Source organism: Trachemys scripta, chromosome 10 (genome assembly GCF_013100865.1).
Source record: "Trachemys scripta elegans isolate TJP31775 chromosome 10, CAS_Tse_1.0, whole genome shotgun sequence".
NCBI classification, from domain to species: domain Eukaryota; kingdom Metazoa; phylum Chordata; order Testudines; family Emydidae; genus Trachemys; species Trachemys scripta.
This window is the reverse complement of record NC_048307.1, coordinates 80,990,300-81,017,501: the sequence shown is the minus strand read 5'-3', so window position 1 is coordinate 81,017,501 and position 27,202 is coordinate 80,990,300. Positions and strand designations below refer to the sequence as shown.

Genomic DNA, 27,202 nt, shown 5'->3' with positions numbered 1-27,202 from the left:
TAGAGGTGAATCATATCAGGGCCTCACTGTGCTAGATGCTGTACAAACATATAGAAAAGTTACAGTTCCTGCCCTACAGAGAACTTCAGGTTCTAATTAATTGCTACAAAAGTCAAGCACAATCCACGCTATGGGTAGTATGTTGCTGAGTATCAATAGTAGTTTGACATTCTTCTTTCTTCCCCAAACTGATAACGTTTAGAGGGAAACTTCATTTCTTTAGTTTTTATAAATCTAATGGCTATATATTATTTAAATAAATGAGACAGAATCTGTATCTCAACAGAATTCTTGAAGAAAACACTGCAATGATCAACTCTTCTTCCGCTTATCCTATTAACTGGGGTCGGGTCATCATGTACACATCCGTCATCTTTATCTTTCGAAGGTGGCACTAAATTCCACCTGCTTACCAATGTCTTTGATGCAATCCATCCATTGCTTCCTCATTTTTCATTGGGGTCTCCTTCCCGCCACGCTATCTTCACCTGGTCCCCTTCGTTCATCCTTTCTGCGTGTGTCTGAACCTGTAATGGTGCTTCCTGGATTTTGACTTACATCCTAATACTGTCACTTCAAAATCTGTCTTTTCATGTGACATCTCTTACGGCGCAAAAACGTTTAATCTCAAATCCCGTAGGCACTGAAATCTGCAATCTCTTTATCGCCCAGGCTTCTGCATTTGACAGCATTGCAAAGTGCCCTAGTGTACTATACAGTTCAGTTTTTGGTCTCAGTGGCACACAACTCTTCACTTTTTCTTTTGTAAACAGGATTTAAATTTTTACCCCCTATTGTGTTTTACTTAAAGGAATGTCAGCCCGTCAATCATAACATAACATAGTATTATCAATCAATGAGTTATGGACACATTTATTAAGGCTTAGGGAGCACCATATGCCAATGCAGGTGCTGTATCATTCCAGCTACTGATTATACTTGATTGTTCTATGCCAGCCTTTATTCTATTACAGGCAATGGCAGCATTACTCCTCTTGGCCAAGCTGCTGCTCTGGGCCTCAATTCAGCAAAGCACTTAAACATAGGCGCTGACTCTGTGGGTGCCCTGGGGCTGGAGCACCCACCAGCAGCCCTACAGATCAGCTCCTCCCCCTCTCTCTAGCCCTTCCGCCCAACAGCGGGCCCCACAGGTCAGTGGAGTTGGGCCCGGGGCAGAGCAGGATCGAGCATCCCCCAAAGAATTCTGAAAGTCGACGCCTCTGCATTTAAACACGTGCTACGGTCTCACTGAAATAAGTGGTGCATAAGCCAAGCATTGTCTTTCCGCACACAGTTCACAGAGACTGGTGTCTTCTCCAATAGGCAGATGCATTGTGGCATGCTGAGTGAATGAAAATTGCTTGCAACTCTTTTGGTATATCTGCAACTGCATAGTACAGTTTACTTTGCTAAGCGCTTGTAAAGCATATTTCAAATATTTATAATCTTGATGTTTCCTCTGACATTACTACCATATATATTTATTAAGTTAAAAGCATGTGTCCAGCTATCAAACAATTATTTAAGAGTCCCCGTAACTTGTCCAAGCAAATCTTATGTGCTATGTAATCATATAGTTCTCCTCAGAGCAACAATCCTAAGCATAGCTTGAAACAATAAGAGATCATTGTGTCCCAAATTTACCTAGTAAAGAAATGCCTAAGCAACTCAAACTTATTAAGAATGCATGCTCTCTCCATGGACTCCTGCTGAAACTAGAACAATTTGATTAAAATCAGAACTTTGGGCCTCTTCTATCTTCTTTCTTTTTTTTAACTCCCCTTTCCTAAGATTTAAGAAATTCAGCAGCCAGCTGCAGCTTGCCTCATCTGAGTTTCTCAAAGATGTGTTCCCAAAGCTATTTCAATCCAGCATACAAAGAAGTTTCAAATATAACCAATCTTCTTCAAATGACTACTACTGTACTCACGTATCCTTCTGTGAGTATTTTGTCCTTGTCCACTCTTCTACAGCAGTCTGATTCTGTTTGGAATATTTTCCGTCAATACAGAGTATACTACACACAAAAAAAATTCATAGGCCTCCCACAAGAGAGGAGTCCCCGCACCCTGATGCAAGGGGAGCACAGAGGCCAAAAGGGAGAATTATGCTGGCTCGTGGCACACTGCCCCCCTTTTCCACTGACCCTGCAGAAGCTCCCCTGTGTATACTCTGTGGGGTTTGGCCTCCACGGTTTCGGTGGAGTCAGGCCACGGAAATGGCCAGGATCCATCATGCTCTTTCTCCATCCCCCAAAACACAAGGCAAACCAGCAAAAATTAATCTGGACCAAGTCAACAATAATTTGTACTAGTTAATCCTCCCCCCCGCAAGCAGTAGACCCCTACCCACCCTTCCAAACACACTGAGGGTATTTCAGGTGACACCAGAACTTAATGGAGACCCTTCAAGAACACATGGCCTTGAGACAGATGAGTGGGAGTAGGGTGACCAGATGTCTCGATTTTATAGGGACAGTCCCAATTTTTGACACTCCTTTTGCTCCCCGCTTGCCAACTCCCCACTGACCTTTCCAGCAGAGGAGGGTAACTCCTGGTTGGTAGCTGCTGCAGCTACAACAGTGGGGGAGTGAGATGGGCAGGGAGCTTGGTCCTTGCCTCCAAGACCATCCCCACAAGTCCCATCTGCTTCCCCTGATGGACAGAGCCCCAGGGCCACCCCAGCCCTTCAGTACAGCCCCATCAGGGAAGCATGCCCTACACTTTGAAAACCTCTGTAGTACAGCATCTATTCTGCAGTCAAGACCCCTTCCCATTAATGGAAATTATGCACACGTACTGATAGTAGAATAGACAGCAAGTGCCATACACAGGGAGGCTGAAGGGGTAGCGATGGGAATACCAGGGCTCATGCAGCCTTACTAGAAATATAGTTGTTAGCATCTCCCTCAGGTGAATGGTAGGCCACTTGCTAGACAGATTGCTAAATTCTGATGACTGTGATTTACACACACACACACACACACACACACACACACACAGTAAACACCTGCAGATTTCATGTCTCACAGCATACTATTACTATTAATTATTTGCTAAGAGATGACAGACATCCAAGTACACTACACAGAAAACAGTTCCTACTCTGAAGAATTTACAGTCTGAATGCACACAACTGTACCTTGCATACGGTAGCAGTGTCCTTTGTTACTGTGCCTTTCAGAGTTGTTTTTGTCTCTTTTTCAACAGAACGCAAATGACCAAACTGTGCAGTCTGTCATATCTACATGTTCAGTGTCAGTTCATGTCAGAGCAGTTACAATCAAAGTCTGACTAGTCAGCAAAAAGTACAAAAGTGACTCAATTCTTATAAAGATTCCCACACTGTGGATAACTGCATTGATGGGAAGTATTTTCAAATGTTTAAAATGAATAATAAATAATTAATGGAGATATCCTATCTCCTAAAACTGGAAAAGACCTTGAAAGGTCATTGAGTCCAGCCCCCTGCCTTCACTAGCAGGACTGTGAAGTACTGATTTTGCCCCAGATCCCTAAGTGGCCCCCTCAAGGATTGAACTCACAACCCTGGGTTTAGCAGGCCAATGCTCAAACCACTGAGCTATCCCTCCCCCCAGTCACTAATGACAAACACACCAGGCAGCCATTTAATTTCTGGGGCAGGCACTTTCTAAAAAAGGCTTTTCTACACTATAGGCACAGCTGTGCCGCTGCAGAGCAGTAACGCTGATGCTTCCTACATCAACGGAAGGTGTTTTTCCATCAGTGTAGGTAATGCTTCCATCACTAACTCTGGTTTGGGGAGGTGAATCCCTTCATTGACGTAGCCACGCCTACACCAGGGATTAGGTTGGCTCAACTATGCCTCTGTGCAAGGTAGCTAGGTCAATCTACATTTTACGTGTAGACCATAGCTAATATTTTGACAGAGCCTACTGGAAATAAGATCATCAGGCTAAGCAAGGTTGGCTTTAAAAAAAAAAAAAAGGAGAGCACACTGGGGGCACAAGCAAGTTTGTCTGAACTACACCCACAAAGTGCTTATACTAATACCAAAAAGAAAAGAAAAACAACACTGCATTGATCTTTTCTTCTTCCAAAGAGGCACGTTTAAACAAAAAAGCACAGACTCTGTGGCACCAGATGGTAACAATGTGGTAAAAATTATACTGGATTCCTGCACAGTAACAAAAAAAATGGAGGGATGAAAATGAGCAGATTTTCATCCAATGCTCTAACCATGCAGTATTCTGAGCATCAGATAGTCACAACATATCCACCTTCTGAGTTATTCTTGGCCTCTGCCCAAACACAGTGTGGTGGTCTAGTTAATATTTGTTTGAAAAAAAAAATCCATAAAGCTGTAACATTACAGTCACATTCTGTGTGCATATATTCACACATATGCAGGTAGTGTAATAGGATAGTTGTTTCTCACACCTAACCCGAACATTAGCATGTGAATAGGCTAATCTGTATAACAGCTGTTACTTAAACTACTGCTGAACCTGCAGAGACAGACTCAATTAATATAGAGGAATTTCTTCAAGCGTCACTTCTGATTTACTTATGCGCCTTAAAGAGGAACTTTGCATAACTGAATCCTTTGCAGAAACATTATGCAACAGCCAGTTTACGTGTTTTCTGCATACATTTCATTGGTCTATACCACCTGAAGCATGCAGTGTACTAGTATCTGTTGCTTAAAAAAAATAAAGTTTAGTTCTTATGACAGGCACTAGATTGGGGATTGACAGCCCTGAAAACCAAGTTTCTCATTATAGGACAAGGGCAGTGGTAGGCTTCCAAACACACTGCTCCATCATTCTGTCTCAACTTTTTTTTTTTGGTCGGGACATTGAGGGTATGTCTACACTGCAGCTGGGAGTGAACCTAAAAACAGCAGTGCAAACGTTGTGGCTTGGGCAACAGCTTGGGTTCTCAAGCCAATCCGAACCCTTGGGTCTGACCTCACATGGCTAGCCCAAGCCTTCACTGGAGCTGCAACATCGGACTCTGGCTTCAACCCTGGGCCCAAGCAAGTCTGGCAGCCTTGGCAACCCCATTCAAACGGGGTCGTGACCCGCAGTTTGAGAACCACTGCCAGTAGATAAACATTTTACTTTATCCCAGTACCACCCTTTAAGAGTCATTCAATCCACAAGTGTATTTAACATTTCTATACAAGTTATTTGACAAGAACTACGCCTGCATAGGAAGAAACATTAAACATAAAATCGTAAGTAGAGAGAGACAAGAGATACTATTGGCAATATAAAAATGTGCCAAAATATACTGTTTTTGAATGTCTTTTAAAATGAACTTGGCTCTACATTTGGATTAGTAGGAGACAATAGCTCAGGCTGAAATAACTAGACTCTCCCTGCATACCAGTAATTGTCTGCATTTGAGGACTAAAGGTTTAAGCAAGAATAAGTCACAAATAAAAGCAAATAAACTTGGAAGATGCTGGTAACAATTCACATAAACCTAATGGAGTTTGCTAAGGCACGTTGGCTTGCATGTGTCTATTTCAGAATTAGATGTGTCGCGTTGTAGACAGTATGCAGGTCTAAATCCTAAATCCTTCCCTTGTCCAAATTGGTACAAAGGACTGAAGAAGGGTGAGGAGCTCTTATAGCACCCAAAAACAAAAGCAGAAGGAAGAGCTAGCTTGTGTGTAAACCCACACACCTCATGCTCCCAAAGGGATGTGATCCGCAGCGTAAGGGGCATATTTGGCTCCCGCAGCCTGCTACCAAGTAGAAATATATCTGCAACTGCTAGACAAAGGAATACTTTGCTCTTTTAATAAGGATCACTTAAGTGCACCTCTCAGGGCTTGTCTCCACTTACCGGGGGATCAACATGCGGCAATCGATCCACCAGGGGTCGATCGCTCTCCCATATTCTCCGGTACTCCACCGGAACGAGAAGCATAAGGTAAGTCAACGGGAGAGTTTCTACCATCGCTCCAGCGCGCTGCAGACACCGCAATAAGTCAACTTAAGGTACGTTAACTCCAGCTACATTATTCACAAAGCTGGAGTTGTGTAACTTAGGTCAACTTAGCCCCGTAGTGTAGGCCTGCCCTCAGTGTGGTGCCCTAGCTCACTTTGAGGAATCCTGTAGCAGAAGCAGCACCCATCTCCAATTGCTGTGCCTACAGTGATCAAGGAATGATTTAACTTATGATGAACGAGTTGGTGAATATCTATTAGAAAAATTATACCTCAAATAACTCTGTTTCAATGTTGTGAAATAATCATTGGAATGTTGTTTCTGGAGGACAGGGATTTAGTTAAAGCAATACACATACACATCCAGCCACGATGGAGTGACCCACTACCAGTTTTGGCAGCATCCAGCCCAAAAAATGCATATAGAAAAATATCCAGCCTTGTCAGAGGTAGCATAGCATTTGCAAATAATAATTTAGGAGGAAATATACTTCCTATGATGCTTTCTTTATCCTTGGTCCCTGAACCTTCAGGTTCTGTTTGATACTTTCCTGAAGTAGCCAGTTGTTCTTCAGCGGTCCCTCCTCATCATTCATCTGTGGTAGTATTCCACCATTAAAATAACTAGCAGTTTGTGATTTGTAAAAATCAAAATTTGGGCTTTCCAAAAGCAGAAATGTAACAGCAACACCACCACCAAAACCTGTGATTCACCCACATGTAGTCACTGGACAGGATTCCCAAATTCTGATGTCAGTTATGTTAGTGTAAATCCAGAATAACTTCACTGAATTTAAAGAAAATTTACTCCAGAACTTATACAAGCAGAACTTGTAGCAGATTTAAATGGACAACTCAACACTTCTGCCTAAACTATTTTACCTGCTGTCATTCCAAGTAACGTCTCCGGTTACCGTAGCTGAAAAATTAGAGAAAACATTTATGTCCCCCTCCATTCTGAACAGTCAATTTCCTCTGTTGGTTATGGGTCTCTCCCACAGCCACAGGGGAGATAAAAACCAAACCAAACCAAACCCACACACACCCACAGAGAGAGAGAAATGTGATTTTAAAGCCACAAAAATAAATCAGCAACATAGTCAGGTACAAAGTAGCTCCTAGCCACTGTGGGAAGGGGTCTCAACAATGGAGGTGGGCCTGGAACACATCTAGGGAGGGGCTGTAAATCGAGTGCCCCCTGCAACAACCCTGGAAGAACAACACAGCAGCTGCATTGATCCCTAACCCTTAACATGTCACTCACTCTCCTAGGCATTATGCGTTGGAGAGGACTTCACCCTACGGTCAACATTAGAGATGGTTGGAAAAGGATTCCCATCCCCTCAGTCCCCTCCAAAAATAATTTTAATTGAAATTTTATTAGATTTTCTCTTTTGTTTTTCAATTAAAACCCCAAAACTTTTGGCAAAACTTTAGTGAAAATTTCCATTTAACTGAAACAATTTTTCAACCAGCTCCAGTGAATACATATGGCTTTATATTATAAAGTATACTCAACCATGTCCTAAGAATGCAAGTGACACCCCCACCAAACTAGCCCCCACACTTCCAACAAACAAAAACACACCACCACGAAGAAATATCAAGCAGGTCACAATGCATGTTGGCAGGGGCATATTAGGCAAGAAACACTTCCCATCTACTGTCAACTAAATTGAAAACATATAAGCTTTAAATTTAAACACACAAAAGCTGAATTACTATCAGATTCTTAGCTTTGATAACCTTCCCCCTTTTTTAAAAACTGCAACAGCTGACCTGTCACCATAGCAGCAACTCTAGAATGCCATCCTAAAAATAGAGGGTTGGGGTGGGAGGGGGGAGAAAATGGGAACTGAGAAAATAAACTAAGAGTGAGAAGCACTGTAATATACAACTGTCTCCAGTCAATAGCCAATCAAAATCTTATAAATGCTAATTTTTCTAAAATCACAGCATTCAAGCTTCTATTTTTACTCCCATCTAGAAGCAGTTATGATAGGGCCTTCAACCTACCAGTTAAGCCTGCCCTGCAAAGCAGTAACTTACAAGACTCAACTTTCAAGCCACAGTTTCCAAGGCCTTTGCTTGTTTATATGGGTTCATCTAAGTCTGGCACACCAGAACAGGTTTCAGAGGGGTAGCCGTGTTAGTCTGTATCCGCAAAAAGGAGTACTTGTGGCACCTTAGAGACTAACAAATGTATTTGAGCATAAGCTTTCGTGGGCTACAGCCCACTTCTTCAGATGCACAGAATGGAACACATAGTAAGGATATATATATATATACACACACACACACACACAGAACATGAAAAGGTGGAACTAGCCATATCAAATCTAAGAGGTGAATTAATTAAGATGAGCAATTATCAGCAGGAGAAAAAAGCTTTTGTAGTGATAATCAAGATAGCCCATTCCAGACAAAGAAAACAGAAAAGCTTCAAAAACAGACTCCAACAAGAAACTGCTGAGCTTGAATTAATATGCAAACTAAATACCATTCATTTAGGCTTGAATAGAGACTGGGAATGGCTGAGTCATTACACAGATTGTATCTATTTCCCCATGTTAAGTATCCTCACACCTCTTGTCAACTGTCTGGAACAGGCCATCTTGATTATCACTACCAAAAAAAATTTTTCTGCTGATAATTGCTCATCTTAATTAATTAGCCTCTTAGAGTTGATATGGCTACTTCCACCTTTTCATGTTCTGTGCGTGTATATTTTACTCCTTACTATATGTTCCATTCTATGCATCCGAAGAAGTGGGCTGTAGCCCACAAAAGCTTATGCTCAAATCATTTTGTTAGTCTCTAAGGTGCCACAGGTACACCAGAACAGTAACCTTATTTCAAAGCACATAGAGACCATAAACAAAAATTAAGAAATAAAGAAAGACGTGAGGGAGAGGTTTACTAGAATCATGATTCTTTTAGCCCAAAAGATTGTTTGAAGGATTTTTTTTTGTTGTTGTATTTGTTGTATTTGTTACCTTTTCTTCCAATCCTTTTTAAGCTAGGACCCTTCATTTGGTTGTGTACTTGAGACGGTGGGCAGTACAGCCTTACGGAGGCTTTGTTTATCCCTTCACAGATTATAGGCACTAGTACTAGGCTATTGGTCCTCCTCCCCAAGCCATCTCAGGGCTAGTCTACACTGGCAGCGTTTTAACGTGCCTTGTGTGGTCATGGTGCAAGCTGGGAGAGGAAAAAAACAAAACCCCACCTCCACAAGAGGCGTAGCTACCAGTGCTGGTGCACTGTCTACACTGGCGCTTTACAGCGCTGAAACTTCCTGAGCACAGGGGGGTGTTTTTTCACGCTGCATTCCAAATTTCTACTAATGGCAGGATCCAGAATTCCCTGCATTTCAACCACTGGCTGCTACCTATTTAAAGGATGACAAGTCACATGCTATGGAGAGTCACAGCAGTAGGTCTCTCATGGACAGAGCACTGGATTAGGACTCAGGAGACCTGGGTTCTACGCCCCCCCTTCCCCGTTTTACTCCCCATTCTGCTACTGGCCTGATGGGTGACCTTGGGTAAGTCACTTCACTCTCTGGGCTTCAGCTTCCACATCTGTAAAATGGGGATAATGGTAGTTATTTCCTTTGTAAAGTGCTCTGAGATCTACTGATGAAAAGTGTAAGGCAAGCACTACAACATGCTCCCCTTCTACATTAAAATGTTCAGTATTTCCCAAATTTTTGCAATTGTGACAAGAGACCATGGTTAAAAGGCATTTGATAGCACTGGACATTAGGTAAAGAGACACCCCTTTCAAGCAGAACGCCTCTTCTTCTGGGAGGGAAAGGAGAAGGTGCTAATAACATCTGTACTGAATCACTGAATTTTATACTCAATAACTATTTGTAACATCCAAGGACTAATATGAAAGTTATATTAGATTTCTTGAGAGCAAGCCAAGTACCCACACTCATAAATATCACTGGTCATGAAATGATTATAATGGAGAGATTTAGTAAAAGTATTAGTTGCCTCCTTTGGCCAGAATTACAAGTCAATTTAATTAAATATTTATGAAAAGAGCAATTATTTCAGGCCCTGATAAGATTTCCACCTATCACATGATTGAAGACAGACAAGGTATTTAACACTGCAGGCTTTCAATCAAGTTGGTCAGTTACCAGTTTACCACCTCATGAGCCGGATGTATACCCCAGAAATCACCAAATGAGGGATTTCAAGGAAAACTGATAGTTGTGATACTTTCAGTGGGTGTCAATGTGTTCAGTATATCAAAAATGTATATGCAAAAGTGTTTATTTTTACGACATAGCTACACTGTTGCAGCTCATGCCTAGTAAAAAGTCTGCTACTAACAATGAATGCAACTGACAAACTATTTATTTTAGTTGTTTTTTTGTAGCTGAATGGCTTTTTTATTCACACTAGGTTTTATACCAATACCTACATGAAAGCATTAGGCTATAGATATAGTGTTTCTCTGAACTTGTACTAACAGACTCTAAAGCATAAGCTCTGTAGCAGACCACTGCGGTAGGATGTGTCTACCCGTTAAAATACCCCATGTGTACAGCAGTTACCGGCACAGAGATAAACACAAATATTATGCAAACCAGTTAAGATTTACCACTAAACATCTACTGAATTCTAATATTTTCATAGATGTAGCATCTACATATTTTCTAAGAAAGTTTCCAGCAAAATTTAGAACAGCTGCCTTAATACAAAAATTACACAGAAAAAGAACATTTTAAAAGTGTACTTTTAAAACATCTATACATTATATACCCTATGGAAAACTCATTCAGGCTTTAAAATCTGCTATTCCCTTTCCTTATCCTGCTCCCACTGATTCTAATGGCAAAATTCCCATTGATTTCAATGGCAGCTGGGTTGAGCCCTTCCTACTTTGTACTTACCATAGGCCCCATTCTTAACATAAGCACCATTGACGGGTGGAGTGCTAACCCTGGAGCAGAGCTCCAGTGAAGACTCAACCCAATTGACTACAGAATATAATGCCATATGTCTGAGAAATTCAGAGCGCTTTACAAAAAGTATTTAATTCTCCCAAGATCCTTGTGAGGTACATAAATGCTAAGTATTTTTCCAGATGGGAAAACTGAGGTATAGAGGGGTTAAGGGACTTGCCAAAGGTCACACAAGTCAGTACTGAAGAACAGAAATTTAGTGTTTTCAGTTAAGTCTCCTGCTCTAACTATAAAACATATTCACTGGGTCATAATCCACAAACATAAAAGCCATTTATCAACTTATTTTTTTTAAGTTGAAAGAAAGAAAGAAAGAAAGAAAGAAAGAAAGAAAGAAAGAAAGAAAGAAAGAAAGAAGTGATTAGAACCTTAGGACACAAATTTGCAGTTATTAAAGTTCTGCAAGATCAATAGAACCAGGATTTGGGAAATAGCCTCAAGGATCCTCTGTCTACATATATGCAAGTTATTTCTGACGTCCAGTTCACAATGATATTATAGGCAGTTTACAGTTGCGAACATACTTTTGTTGGAGACACAGGCTATATTTACTAGTCAGATTGCAAAAGCTCCAAAAGCTTTTATTTACGTTTATTTATATTATATTTAGTATCTTTCAGAAGGGATCACTACGTTGTTTTTAGTACTTTTATATAATGATTTTAAAATCAAATTATCGCCACTTAACATAGCATTGTCATCATTTTTCAGCAAAGCTTTCCCTCTATATTTTTGGAAAGAATGCATTGACCCTAACATATTGCTACAAAATTCAATAAACAACCACCTTATATGATATCATTAGGCAAGCCAATAAGAGGGTGTTCAGAGCCATATTCAGCTTAGGTTATGATTTAGGTTCAAGGCTGAATCAGGGTTTCAGCCCCAAGTGGTGAACATATCACAAGATTAGCCAAGCTTGTGCAATTTCCACCACATTGGGCCCAAGAGGTGCTTGTGAGATTTTTGTCCACATTCAAAACAGAAGCAATAAATAGGACCCTTCAGGTTTTGAACTAGCCCAGAACAAAGCCACTCAGGCAGATTTTCACTAAGAACTTGTGAATTTGACAATTCAAAAAAAAAAAAAAAAAAAAAAAAATTCACAGGCATTCAGATTCCAAGCTCCAGACCAACTTCAGTAATAATTTTGGGCTAGATGTCCTTTTAAGTCCTTTTAAGGTACAATCTATTATGAAGGGCAAGGCAGTGCTGTACCAGCAGACTGTCTCTCAGAGTACTGCAAAGAGGTGTGCTCTTAATTCAGGGTGGCTAACATGGGTTAAAATAGCAGTGAAGGCATGGCAACTCAGTTTTTAACTTGGGTTAGCACCTAAAGCACAAGCCTAGAGGGCAGCTTGGGGTCAAATTTGAGCTGCTAACCTGTGTTAAAAGCCAAACTGATATGCCTTCATTGCTATTTCAGTCTGAATTAGCTAACCTGAATTAAGGGGACACACTTTTTTGCAGCACAGACATAGTATCAGAAGCACAATTGCCTCCTGGAGCCTCAGTCTAACTGGTCCTCCAAGTGGGTGGCAGTAGTGGGAATAATTTGCTCGATCTCTGTAAAATACTCCTTCCTGTGGGCATGGATGGGAGGAGGAATCATGGCTCTGCCTGCTCTGCATCCCAACTAGTTGCTGGAGAAGGGCAAGGGTGGGGGGCGGGGAGGCTGTAAGTCAGCAGCAGCCCCTATTCTCCTCCCAGTTCAGGGACTGCAATTCTGGGTGGCTTTTTTTGTAGGGGGGAGTCCTTCCTCCTTCCTGCATTTGCATGGCTGTGTAAGAGAATGTGGAGGAGGGAGGCACAAATTAGCCCTAAATGGAACCACCAGTTTCAATCCCCTTGCTTAGCCTTTCTGTTCCAATTCTCCTCTCAGTCACAGAAATGAGTTGGAGGAGTTAGAGAAGAGAATCAGACTCCAGCTGCTTGTCAGCCTTTCATTAGAGACAAAGTACTTTTTAAGCACTGGTATAATTTTTCAGATACTATTACGCGTTGTGTGGTGAACACTCGCTATGCACAACACTCAAGGGGAAGAACAACCAGCTCAAAAGAGGCTTTTTGTAACACTTCACATGTGCAGAAACCACAGACACTCTATCGCTATGAAAAACCACTACATTTAGTTTTATATGAGTATACAAAATTAAGATAGATGTAGCTTGGTTCAGTTTTTCCACACAGCAAATGCTTAAAATTCAGTAGCAACGGGAAGGAACTTTTGTAGAAATTGTTCTCTACCAGTTAATAATAACAGAGACGCACTCAGTACACAAACATTCTGGTAATTCTCACTTTCCACAGCTGTATTCTATGATGTCCATTTTTTGTATTTAACCGTTTTCTGCTGTAAGGTTACTAGTTTAAGTAAACTTCCTGTTTTATGGCTAACGCAAACAAAACAGCAAGACAAGATTTACTTTGTTTCATCATAGGAAGATATGGATTCACTATCTGTTTCATCATCCAATTGTTATTGCTGGCTGCAACTTCACCCCTGATACAAACAGCATGTTGACACTCATCAACTGTAATATGATCAGAACAGCTCATATCAGCAACTCTAATCAACAGCATTTCATATTAGGCATAATAGGGTTATGGACACAGTTTGCAGCAAAGATTTCAGTACAAGTAGCTACAAACTGCGGTGTAAGTTATATCAATAACCAATCCTGACAGTACAACAGCTAAAATGTACAATCTGTTAAATCTCAAAACCCCAGGTGTTAAATAAAGATTAGCCTCTAAAAACATTACTAGCCAGGAATAAAAGTTATCAAAACCCATTTTATTTACATTTTCTAAAATTATGCATTCCTTTTTATTCTGGGATGAGTATTGCTGGATTTCTTATATTTTTAAAAGAACATCTTCCCATGAGGCCCTCTCACTATATTGCAAATGTAGTAGAGATGTGAAATTAATAATTAAAAAAAATCAAACCTAATCAACAGGATTTCTCATGGAGCAACATGCTACTAAGCATGAGCAAGGGTGACAGAAGGAGGGTCACAGTGAATAATTCCCGTCCCCAAAGAGCACTTTTCCTGTCTGCTTCCTGACAACTTTTCATCCACGATTCCCTTAGTCACTAATGTCTGTTATTTTTGTATTGCGTTCTTTGATCTGATTAAGTCCCGTTTCTGTAACCCTTCCTCATGCTGGGTAGTGCTTGTTTATGCGGTAATTGCTCATCTAGAGAGGAAGCATAGTTCAGTAGCTAGGGTACAAGCCTGGGACTCAATTCCCTCCTCCGCCACAGATTTCCATCTCTGTGTGCCCATCTCTATCTCACAGGGCTGTTGTGAGCATAAATATATTATGTACAGATATGTGGACCAGATAGGTAGAGTAGAGTAAGACAGAGTATTTCCCTTGAAGTCAGTTCTACTATATGCACGAATCAAGTTAGACATCTATGTGTTTGCAGGATCAGCCCTTTAGTGTCTGAGCAGCTCAAAGGGGAAGGGGCCCTGTCTTTTTATCTCCTTACGCAGAGTCACAGTACTACATAAAATGAGAAAAGTAAGGAGCAGCAAGAGTGTAAATGAACATCAGGCCTGCCTGCCTGAGGCCTCTTTACAATAATTTTAAGGCCTTTTTACATTGCAAAAGTGGAGTAAAGAGGCCTCAGGGTAAATGAGAATCAGCTAAAGAGACTTCAAGCTAGCTTTAAAGTAGCACTTACTCAACAATCATCACATTTAGGAAATTATATTGCTTCTTCAGTTACAGAAGTGGTTATGCGACCAATGACTAGTACAATTGTCCAACTTGCAAACGACTTCGGTGCTGTTAAGTTTGCATGTAACAAAATGCAATTAGCAAACATTCTCGAAGTTTAGTGAAGTCAGCCTAGTAGAACTAGAATACCTGGTTTCTGTCCTTATTAGCTGTATTCCTCCCCCCTTCCTTCCCTCTCCCGCCCCCTCCCCTCCCGCGCTCAGATCCCTTCACTGCCAATCAACACAATGAGCTTTGGTCTGGAAAAAAAAATTGTACACAGCACATCAAAGCAGGCAAGGATAAAAGTTAATTAGGACCATTCATGAGCCTTGCTGAAAGGGACTGCTGCATTCCAACCTTGTGTATTTAATTGCTCTCAATAGAGGAACACAAAATATTAAAAATTTAAATAAATAAAAAGATAATTTGGGAATAAAATCTAATTTCAATTTAATTCAAGCACTGTTTGGCCCTATTTATTTCATAAAGTACATCATGCAGAATAATGGCATTATTGTGCATTAAACAGCATTAGAAGTTTCTAATAAATTAACAAGTGTAAATTAACGGCCGCTCAGTCCATTAAATCTTGTTAATTTTATTTCTGTTGCAGTAATATAGTGATCACAAGTTTACATTATTAAACCAATATTTATTAGAAGAGTTTATTTTAATTGGATCCCTGATGTGATAATCCTGTACAGTGTGCATTTCCTGATTTCATCCAATTTTTGCATTTATTTCTCATTATATTTAAATGAACGCAATGTTCAGGGTCTTTTCCCTCTTACTATAAAAGTTAAGCAACCATTTTAAACTTTATTTCACAAAGATTCAACATTTACTGTTCTACATCATGATATAATCAGACTTATGTGCCTTTAAAAAGCTGCTTAAAATGCTTTTATCTTTTTTAAAAAGTAAATGGGAGAGAATCAGAGAAAAGAAACAAAGTTTACATTGTACAAACACAGAGGATGATCCTGCAAAGGGAATATTGCAGTTGATTTTAATGAGAACATGATCTGGCCCATACTTCTCAGGAAAGAACAACTAAACAATGTTGAGAAGCACTGCCTGCTGACAGATATATTACTGATACATGGAGAAGGCAGACTAAGTCCATTCTATTGGGGTATTTTAATTTTTGGCTCAAGCTACACAAAAAGTTGGGCTGATTTAACAAAAGGGGTGGTTATAAATCAGTTTTCAGAGTAGCAGCCGTGTTTGCATGTGGACACTCTTAAATTGATGTAAACCTAGTTAGTATTGATTCAGCTTGCCCACTGATCAGCTAAACTGATATAAGCCAGTTTTAAACTGAGAAGCATGTCCACACTCAAAAATGCACTGGTTTAGTATGTGTGTAGACAAGACCTGAGACTGTTAGAAATATTAATGGCACACCAGAACTGAAAGGAAGCCACATATTTGCAAGCTCACAGATAGCATACACTACAAAGTTGTATTTAGCATTTCCATACTTGTAATGTTAAGATGATCTTAAGGAGAAGGTTAAGGATACATTTTTGTAAAATTTGCAAGGTCAACTATCAACATAAAGAACGCCCAAACAAGGTTTTCTAGCACCTCCTAAGCATCTTCTTAAGAGTACCCCTATTAAGCATTATTGCTGTTTAAATGGTATTTTACACCTAGGTGGAGGAGGGGAGGAGAGCACTGTGGAAGACTTTGTAGTGTAGACCAGGCCTAAGTTAGGTCAATGTAAGCTGCCTTGCAGTGGCCTAGTTGTGCATGTGTCTACACTTGAATTCATCTCCCACCAACGTAAGTAGCCTGTTACGGTGATGCCGTAACACCACCAACCCAAGCGGCATGGAGACATGGTTGATGTACTGAGGTGGACACATAGCAAGTGTAGACATAGGTAACACAGTGTCAACCCAACAGTCCTCCAGCAGTTTGTCCCACAAAACCAGACACTGACCGCTCTGGTCATAAATTATGAACTCCACTGCCCAGGGATCACCTTTTAAAACCCTGCCATTTTTTTAAAAGCCTTTTCCTGATTGTCCAGCTTTGTGAGCACACCTAGCAGCTCTCCATTGTTGCATGGAACTGCCCAGCTGATCATGCCGGCTACCCACTTCAGACACAGTCCAGCCTGGAGTAGACAGGAGATTTTGGATCTCCTGAGCCAGTGGAGAGAAAGGCCTGTGCAGGCACAGCTACGGATCAGCTGTAGAAACGTGGACATTTATGAGCACACTGCACGAGAGATGCAGAAGAAGGAATATAGCAGGGATGGACAACAATGCAGCGTGAAAGCAAAGGAACTCTGGCAGGCATATCAGAAGGCCAGGAAGGCCAACAGTCAATCCAGTGCTGAGCCGCAGCCCTACCACTTTTACAAAGAGCTGCATGCCATACTTGGCAGAGACCCCACCAGCACACCACTATGGATACCTCTGAGGAACCAGAGTCACAGGAACCTGCTGTGAACAGAGAGGAGAAGGAAGAAGACTATCATAGAGAATATGCGACTGGGAGGTCCAGATATGCCACAAGCTAGGACCTGTTTCAGACTCCACCACAGTCCAGTCAGTCCCAGCAGTTGAGCATGGGTGAGCCCAATGCAGGGGAAAGAACCTCAGATAACTGTGAATATGTTATTTTCCATTACAATGGTGTACTGATGGCAACCCCAACTTAACAGGACATAGCTATCGACTTTTCATTCATTTACTCATCCTAGAAGATGTAGCAGAACAACAAGAGGTAGAGTTATCATCTGCTTTTCATTTCCCTGCAGAGATAGGCACGGAAGGCCACACGGAGCAGTTTGTTTGTGTACACAGGGATGTCCCTTGAATCCACCTGAGAAATCTCAATGAAACTTTTGGCTGCAATCCTCTCCCGAAGGTTTCTATGGATGGCAGCCTTATTTCTTCCTCTACAGTAGGATAAATTCCCATGCCAGTCAGTGATAATTTCAGCAGGCACTATTGCAGTAAACAAGCTAGTAACATTCAGGCCCAGGTGGCTTCAGAACATGAGCAGCAGCTGTGCTCTCTGTGCCTTTGTCATCCTCAGGAGTGAGATATCAGCTAAAATCACTACCACCTGTGGAAAATGGTGCCACAACTCAATGCCATTGCCCTATACTCAGAGTTTCATGCAACCGAACAATTCTCTCCTTATTTCCCTCACCCCTGGTAGGCCACAATCATCCTGGCTGGTGTTGTGAGTGGCACTGTGTGCAAGCACTTCAAAGCAGAAGCATCAATAAATATGTCTTGTTTAAAACTTTAGGGGAGCAAGGGATGGGAATTCTGAGTCTCAACTTTCGCTTTCCATTGTGACAGTGGCACTTGTGTGTGCTTTCTCTGTAGCTGCTGTCACTGCAGCCTCGAGGGGTTCACCCTTCACATCCGGAGAATGCCTGAGCCAGATAAGGGGGAGAAAGAAGATGACTCAGGATGATATGTTCCGTGAGACCCTGTAAGCCAGTGCTGCATCAGGGCCTGGAGGGTGAATATTGCAGACTGTATGGAGAAGGAAAGAGGAAACAGGAGAATCTCCCAGGAGTTCCAGCAGGAAAAGGAGAGAGGAGGAAAAAAAAAAAATGCACCAGGACATAATGGGGCTTCTCCAGCAGCAAACACGGATGATGACTGTTGTGGACCTGCAGGTTCAATAATCACGGACTTGCCTCCTTTTGCAATCCATGGAGAACTCCATTATAGTACCCTCCTAGACTCCCCTCCCGCAACATTCCACATGACATCAGGGGCTGCATCCCTACCCCAGCACTCCACCCCAGGGGACATTAAGGACAAGCACAATTTCAGATACACTGACCTGAGAGTACCATAGGTGCCATGTGTGCACCAAAATGGACATGAATGTTCTTGCCCCTTTCTTCATCTCTGTACATATTAAGTTTTTAATGTATTTGCTTTTAACTTTCACAGATTTTTTTTTGGCAGTGTTTTAGTTACTCAATAAAATTCTATTGTTTGGAAAATAATTCATCTTTATGAGTTCCAAACGCATACTGCAAAATGCCTAGCAGTACTGAAAGCACCCACATACATGTTACTGTACAGCATGACAACTCATATTAACAGTGACAAAATAAATGAATGTAATGCAAGCACCACAAAATTAATAGGTGCATTATAGAATCATAGGACTGGAAGAGACCCCTAAAGGTCATCTAGTCCAGTCCCCTGCACCCATGGCAGGACTAAGTATTATCTAGACCATCCCTGACAAGGGTTAGCCTAACCTGCTCTTAAAAATCTCCATCGACAGTGTTACATTCACAGATACCATGCCAAGCAGCACACAATTCCTAACAGGTCCCAAAACAGCAGGGCCAGGTAGAGCACAGTACACCACGATGCATTACTGTGGTTCTCTGTTAAAGTGCTATTTCAAAGCATCCCTGAGCAATATAGCTCAGCACTGAGCTATTCTAATAGCCCTTGTGTCTAGCTCTTCAAACTCAGCAAAGAGCCTCTCTACCTAGACTCTGGCAGCATTTTCCCCCCTTTGCTCACAGATACTATGCAGCACACAGCAGGCAGCTATAACCACTGGGATTATTCTTCCTCACTGAGATCCAATCTTGAGAGTAAATAACACCAGTGCCCTGTCAGTCTACCAAAAGCACACTCAACTGTCATTCTACATCTGTTGAACCCGTAGTTGAATCTTTCGTTGGTTCTGTCGAGATAGGTGGTGCATGGCTTCGTGAGCTGGGGAGTAAGGGGTAGGAGGCTAGGTCCCCCAGGATCACTACTGGCATTTCAACATCACCAGTGGTAATCCGCCAGTTGGGAAAGCAAGTCCCTGCTTGCAACTTTCTGAACAGTACTGTGTTCTTACAGATGTGTCATGCACCTTCCTTGACCAGCCAACGTTGATGTTGGTAAAACGTCCCTGGTGATCCAACAATGCCTGCATATCCATAGAAAAGCAGCCCTTTCTGTTGATGTACTCTATGGCAAAGTGGTATGGTGACAAAATAAACATATGATTTTCATCTATTGCCCCACCGCAGTTCGGGAACCCCATTGCTGCAAATCCATCCATTATGTCCTGCACATTGCTGAGAGTCACAGTCCTGCGTAGCCAGAGACAGTTAATGGCTCTAGACACTTGCACGACAGTGGCCGCTGCAGTGGATTTTCCAACTCCAAAATGGTTTCCCACTGACAGCATTGTAAGTTTCCACTGTGCGATCACCACTCGCTTCTCCTGTCAGTGCAGCTCTCACTCTGCTGTCCCTGCACTAGGAAAATCAGGGCTGGGACTAATTCAGCACACAGATCCACGAATGTGGCCTTGCGTATCCAAAGCTATGCAGCCATTGCTCATCATGCCAAGCCTGTATTACAATGCAATGCCACCAGGCAGTGCTCATTTCTTAGGCCCAGAAACATCACCCCACTGTGAATGCTGCTCCGTGAATGCCACCAACAACTTTGAATTGGTTCTTGCTACGTCCCACAGCATTCTGTCCTACACAAAATCGTCAGGTTCCCCACTGATTCTGTTCTTCTTGCAGCTCTGCAAATACCAGAGCATCATGCGTCCTATACTTGGAACGCTCGTGACAATAGTGCAGAGCTGTGTAGGCTTCATGCTTCTTTCAAAGATGCTGACAGAAAGGAGAGCCATGAGGGGTTTGTGGGATTTTTAAGAAAGGTGCAAAAATTATGGGATATAGATAACATTATGGAATGGAGAAAATTGCATGATGGGAAGTTGCTCCAAGTCCCCGCCGCATGACTCATTTCTGCCCCACTGTGCACTGCCAAAACTTCCCAAAAGATATCACGCTGGATGGTGGCGAGTTTCACACTGGGAATCTATGGTGCACTGCACTGTGCATTGACACAAGCATTCCTGGTGAGTAAGCGCAGCACCAGCACAGGGAGCCAAGTATGTATGCACATAAGTAATACACTAACTGCATCAGCTTTATGCCAACGTAGCTTGCATCAGCAAAAGTTTGTAGACCTGTCCTTATTTTGTTCCATTTCTTTCCAAAAGAAAAAATATCCAGAGTTTCCAACTCAGTCATTACATTCTAGCCTTATATCAGATGAGTTCTATAAGAACTCACACTCATCCTCTCTTCCCAAATATATTTTAATTAACAAAAAAATTAACTTAAAGCTTGCCTGTTTCACCAACAGAAGTTGGTTCAATAAAAAACATTACCTGACCCACGTTGTCTCTCTAAAATTTAAAGGAATTTATTCTTTACATAGAGGAATCTTGGCTATTGTAAAAACCACTTGCAATGTTAAATAGAAATACCATAATTGGATCAAAAAAGAAAACAGGCACAGAAATACACACTGTAAAGAAGGCCACAACACTGGAAAGATCTTATGTTTTAGCACATGCGTGCACGATGAATAATACTCTTGAAATAGTAAGGCATTTATTGTCTCCTCTCATACAGACAAATGTGTATACTGTATTAATCAGTATCTGCTACAAATTGCAGATTTCCACAGTACACTCATATTTAGTAATTTTAAGAATTAAATGCTTACAATTCACCCCAACTCCTTTTGTTTCTAGGGCTGAGCGTTGAAATGCTTGGCATGTGCACAAACAATGCAATCCATTCCAGTACAGATCACAGGTTCAGGAATAGACTTATGAACTTGTTGCTCTTCTCCCCGAGGATGAAGTTTAAGTTGACATGTTTGCGTTCCGCAGAGGGTACAGCAAGGGTAGTTGTATGCCATCCGATTCCACACCAACACTCTTTGATTTCAGAGAGCGATACTTACAGCCACCAAGAATTTGAAAATGTGATGCCAACTGGTGGCTGGTAGGAAGGACAGATTCAAACCTATTTTTAGAGCAAAGCAGCAACATCATAACCTTGAACGCATCTGTGTTCAAGGAAGGTATTCCAGTAGCATACAACTTTGGAGAGGTCAGAAAGACTCATGAATGCCCATTCTACCCCAGACATTTGCAAAACTATCACAAGAAGCTATCACTAGGTTATGTTCTGGTAAAAGGGGCACATTTTTGAATAATGTCAGTTTAACGTGAATGAAAAGCCTTCTTAATGCTCATTAAGATGCAGGCTAACACATCTGAAGCCATGCTAGATGTCAGTGCTGAAGCAGGGGGGTGGGGAGGGAGAATGGGGAGTGTTTGAGAGGGAAAGCCTAATGTACTTAGGGTTAAGTGAATGGAGAGCAAGGGCATGCTTTGTGTGACCATATCTGATTATTAATGCACAGATTTCCACCTCTGCATGCAGAAGGTCACACACAACACCTTCCCGCTTTCTCAGCCTGACTGAAGACCTCTGTGGTCGGGGATTCAAATGTAGGAGAAGATGACCAAGGGCCGGGGGTGTTATGTACATTGCTCTCCCAGCCATGCCACTGGGAATCCACTTGAAAGTTAATACATTCTCAAGCAGAGCCCCCTTCATGCTGTGGAAACTCCCCTTTGGAGGAGGAAGGACTGTGGCCAGTGAGAGAGGGTTGGACAAAGTCCCTTTAAATAAGCTATTCTGCAAGGGAGCCAGGTGAGGATGGGAGAAAGCACCAGCAGGCCAAGGAGACAGTGGACCTGTATGTGAGTGGCCCGAGATCACTTCTTAAGATTCTTAAGGCTGAACTGAATGCCTGTTCCACGCACTCTCTTGCTTTCTCTCTAAACCCTGCAATAGTCTCTCCAGCCCTCTTCCTGCTACCACAGGTTCTTTCACCAGAGCTATCATATTAAAAATAGATCTCTTGGAGAATAATCCATGCCAGCCAACAACCAGCAAATGACAAGCTGTAAAGCTGTAGTTAATTTAGTAGGCACACAATAACATACATATGCAGTGTTGTCGCTGTGTCAGTCTCAGGATATTAGAGAGACAGGGTGGGCGAGGTAATATATTTTATTGGACCAACATCTGTTGGTGAGAGAGAAGCTTTTGAGCTACACACAGCTCTTCCTCAGGACATGGACAAAAACACAGACAGCACACAAGCTTAAAATAAAAAGATACACTAGCGATTAATTGGATTCTCTAGCTTCTTGGTATTGCACCCTTAACAAATCTGGCTCAAAGTGTTTTGTCTAAAAAACTGCACAGTCACTACAGCCAAAGTGCTAGGCTAATATCAACTGGGATCAGGAATTTGCAGTTGATAATGTTTTCACCCCTCAGCTCATAGATACCCATCGGCTCAGAGTTCCCAAGAGCAGCATTTCTGAAGGCCCCAAGCAATCTTCAGCCTGGAACTTTGTTTCATGTCATGGTTATGACAGCTAATTTTGGACTAAACCTATTTTCACTGGGCCAGATTCATCCCTGTATTACCTCCAATGGAATACGGTTCACTGATGCACTATAACCAATGCATGGTGTGATCTAACCCCAACAGTTGTTCTCCCTTTTATTCCCAAAGTATTTGTTTTCCAAACTAGTGAAATAATGTATTTATAATGAAAATACTCAGAGAAGCTGCCTTCTGAGGATTAGAGACAAATGGCCTGGAAGGCTTATCCAATGATATTTTAGTACAGGCAGTGTGCTCAAGTGGATAAGGCACTGGACTGGGAGTCAGGAGACTTGGATTATAATTTTAGATCTGTCATTGACCTTATATTTAGCCATGGCACTTTGATTTAGTTTCCCAGACCTGAAGAAGAGCTCTATGTAAGCTCGAAAGCTTGTCCCTCTCACCAACAGTTGGTCCAATAAAAGGTATTACCTTACCTTGTCTCTCTATTATCCTTGGACCAACACAGCTATAACACCACTACATACTGACCTTCTGTGTAACTTTGGGCAAGTCATTTCACCTCTCTATACTGCCATTTCCCCTATATCCCTTGACTGTAACCTCTTCCAGGCAGCGACTGTCTCTTACTAGGTGTCTGTACAGTGCCCAACACAGGCCTACCTGATTATGGGTATTATTATTATTATAGAACATATTGCAAAAGAACCTAAAGGGGCAGGTTAATCTTTTGTATTAGCTATTAACTATTGCTGAAAGAGGCAAATGCTACCAGGCTTACTCAGGGAAAACTCCCTTTGCTGTCAAGGATTAAGGACTGCAGGATTAGGCCTCGTGTCAGCATACATAAAAGATTGTAATGGTTGCTGGGGGGCTTACTTTAGTGGGTGAAAGTTAATTTACAGAACTGTAAGATATAAATAAGCGTTAGCCTCTGCATGCTTAGCATTAGCTAGAATGTTCTCATATAATGTTGATGGCTTGTGATGTTTACTGTTTTTGCTGATGCTTAATTTTAAACTCCCTTTTCGCAGAAATAATTTAAACAAGTTTGCCCACCCACCCTATCCCTATTTGTTTCCCTGGAATTACAATATATCAGAAAATGACTCCCAATCCTTCCCAAACATCTGTGCTGTTAATGATGTAAATTTCAGGTGATTCCCCTCCCAGGTCTGCACTGGTCAGTCCTTACTAAAACCAGAAACCCAACACACATAGCAAGTCACATAAGTAGCAGAACTTTTGGGGTTAAGGTAAGCAAATACCTCAGGGAAGAGCTTTAGCTGGTTACCATGAGTTTCAAAATATAGGCTTAAGGACAGAGAACCCAGGGTAGTCTCACAGACTTCAGTGGAGTCATTTTGAATTTACACTAAACTCTAAGCTAGTGTCATTCAGTAGAGAAGAGCTGAGCAGATATCGAACAATCTTGAAAAACTGTATTTGGTGGGCTTGGACGTATTCTTCTGGGGAGGAGAGGCGGAAAAGTTCCAATTCTACATAACATTTTAAAACTACTCGGTTCAGTGGTTTATACAACTGATGCGGCTTTGTGAGTACTAGCCACTGCATATTAAATAATTCTGACAACCAAGAGTATATGGGTGCATGCGCACATATAAAAGAGAGAATCAACACACAGAAGCATACAATTATACAGCATTGAACTGTTCTTGATTAACTTAAACATTTGTTTAAAAAAGCAATGCTGTATTATTCCAAAAAACAATAAACTAAAAATGCCAGATATCTGAATGAGCTTACAGAAATCAACAAAATTTTAGCGATTAAATGTTCTCAGTGATTTGATTTCCTCAAAGATAATCAAACATATGTAATCATTTAAATATTTGTCCTCTCCTGTGCATTACGATGAGTCCAGTGTGCAATCATACTGAATCAATCCTAAAATGCTGCATAAAGAATTAATCTATATGGAAAAAAAATCAGTTATTCAATATACATGACTCCTCCCCCAAACAGCAATCCCATTTAGCTGTGCAAATTGCATTCCTTGGTTGTGTGTTTTTTGTTTTGTTTTTTGGGGGGGGGGGAGGCGGTTACAACCACCTACTCTGGAAACATGTATCCAAGAGTCCTAAATCACTTCTTCAGCGACATGTCCGACTGAACGGAGCAAGAGACCTAAACAAACTAATTTCTCTCATTCAGTAACAGAAAGCAGCGTGAAACTTTTGGCTCTGAAACAGAGAATATCACCAACGAGTATAACTAATCCAGAATACTTCCATCTTTTTTCAACTCTTAGCTGAAAACATTTTCCTTTCTTGTGTTCCCCTCTTAATTTCTGTCTTCTCTGTTAACAGACTGTAATACAATTCTGTGACCTCTTAATTTTAAATATGCAAAGTGTTCTGCAATCGGTTGTAAGAAAGGAATACAAAACCAAACTTCTATTGCAGTTGACTGGAGAGAAAAGCAAAATTCCTCTAACACAAACCTGTAATAGTATTGCTTTTCAAAGTACCCTAGGTGTATGCTTAACGTCTAGAATGTGCACACAAACATGAGTGGGTGCATGCATCTGTCTGCATCTATTTACAGGTACATGTGTCTCAGCCACGCGTGTCCAAATGGATGTACATACAGTTATTCACATCTCAGTATACTGGCAGGTAGCTATGTGTAAGCATAAAAGAGAATGCACCTATTTATGTGGGTGCCCATATGTTTATGCATGTCTCTTGTGGGTGTCCACTCCTTACCTCTGCGTGTGAATACATGCTTCTGCAAGGACACCCATGATTGTGTATGGATGTAGGTCTCTCTCGCTGTGGGCAAACCTATATCTTACCCATGCCTGATCTGTGCATGCCCCCCTCAGGGTACACAGGTGTCTCTGCATGGGGCCCCACGTGTGCCTGAAGGTGCCTATTCCCACAGGTTGTGCCCAGCAGGTCTCTCTTTGTGTCCCTCCCCCCTGTTCTGTGTACATGGGTCTCTCTGTGGGAGCACATATGCCCCCGCAGGGACATTTTGACCGTGGGTGGGTGCCACCTCTTTCTCCCTGCGGTGCCCCTGCTCGGTCTGTGAGCGCAGAGAGGGGGGGCCTGTGGCAGGATGGAGGCCCCCCCCGGGTGCCCTCTCCCTACCTAGGGATGGTGATGCACTTGGTGTTGATGTTCTGCGTGGTGATCGCCTTCTCCAGCTCGTCCAGCTGCCCCGTCTTCTTCAGCTTCTTCACCAGGCTCTTCACCGCCTTCTCGCACCATTTCTCCTCCTGCCCGTTCTGCTCCCCTTTCTTCCAGCCCAGCAGCCGCTTGACGATGGGGGGAGTGAAGGGCAGGATGGAGGACATGCTGGCTCCCCTGCCCGGCGCTCCGGGAGGCAGCGCCCCTCCCAGCCGCTGCCGGCTGCCGCCTCCCGCCGCGGGCGGCCCCTCGCTCCGAGCCCGCCCGAGACCCCGCTCAAGTTGGCGGCGCCCCCCTGGGCCCCCCTCCGCCGGGCGGCGGCGCACAGGGCCGAGGGCAGCGGGGCTGGAGCCTGGCGCCTGGCTTCGCTCGGAGCCCGGCCCCGCGGCGCCCTCAGCAGCCCCGGCTGGCGGCGGCAAACTTTGCCCCGACTTCTCCCGCGTTCCCCTGAGGCGGAGACTCCTCCGGCTCCGGCCCCCACCCCCGCTCTGCGTGCGCGGAGAGGCGGCCGCTCCAGCTCATTCCCAGTCTGCCTTTCATGCAAATCGCCGCCCGCCCGGCCGCCCCGGCTCGGCTCGGCTCGGCTCCCACCCCCGCCAGCCCGCCCAAACGCACTGGCTCGCGCGGCCGAGGGAGGGAGGGAGCGGGGAGCAACGGGCGGCCAGCGCCACCCCCGGCCCGGCCCCCAACCTAGCACACGGGAACCACTGAGAGCCAAGGGGGGCTTCCCTCAGTGACCCCCCCTACACACAGCGAGCCCGGGGGGGTTCCCTTCAGTGACCCCCCCTACACACAGCGAGCCCGGGGGGGTTCCCCTCAGTGACCCCCCCCTACACACAGCGAGCCCGGGGGGGCTCCCTTCAGTGACCCCCCTACACACAGCGAGCCCGGGGGGGTTCCCCTCACTCCCTCTGACCCCCCCCACACACAGCGAGCCCGGGGGGGTTCCCCTCAGTGACCCCCACATACACACAGCGAGCCCGGAGGGGTTCCCCTCATTCCCTCTGATCCCTCCCATACACACAGTGAGACTGGGGTGGGGCTCACCTCAGTGACCCCCACATACACACAGCGAGCCTGGGGAACGTAGGGGCTTCCCTGAGTGACCCTCCCATACTCACAGCGAGCCTGGGGAACG

The 27,202-nt window shown here is 43.0% G+C and overlaps 1 protein-coding gene across 1 annotated transcript in view; it reads right to left on the bottom strand.

The window, feature by feature from the left end:
- The window catches only part of SMAD3 (SMAD family member 3), a 98,934-nt gene extending 72,305 nt beyond the window's left edge, over nucleotides 1–26,629 (bottom strand). Inside the window, exon 1 of the mRNA XM_034783463.1 lies at nucleotides 26,026–26,629. Within this exon, the coding sequence (XP_034639354.1) occupies nucleotides 26,026–26,231 (206 nt within the window). The 5' untranslated portion in view covers nucleotides 26,232–26,629. The remainder of the gene's footprint in view (nucleotides 1–26,025) is intronic.
- Between the last annotated feature and the right edge of the window lie 573 nt (nucleotides 26,630–27,202).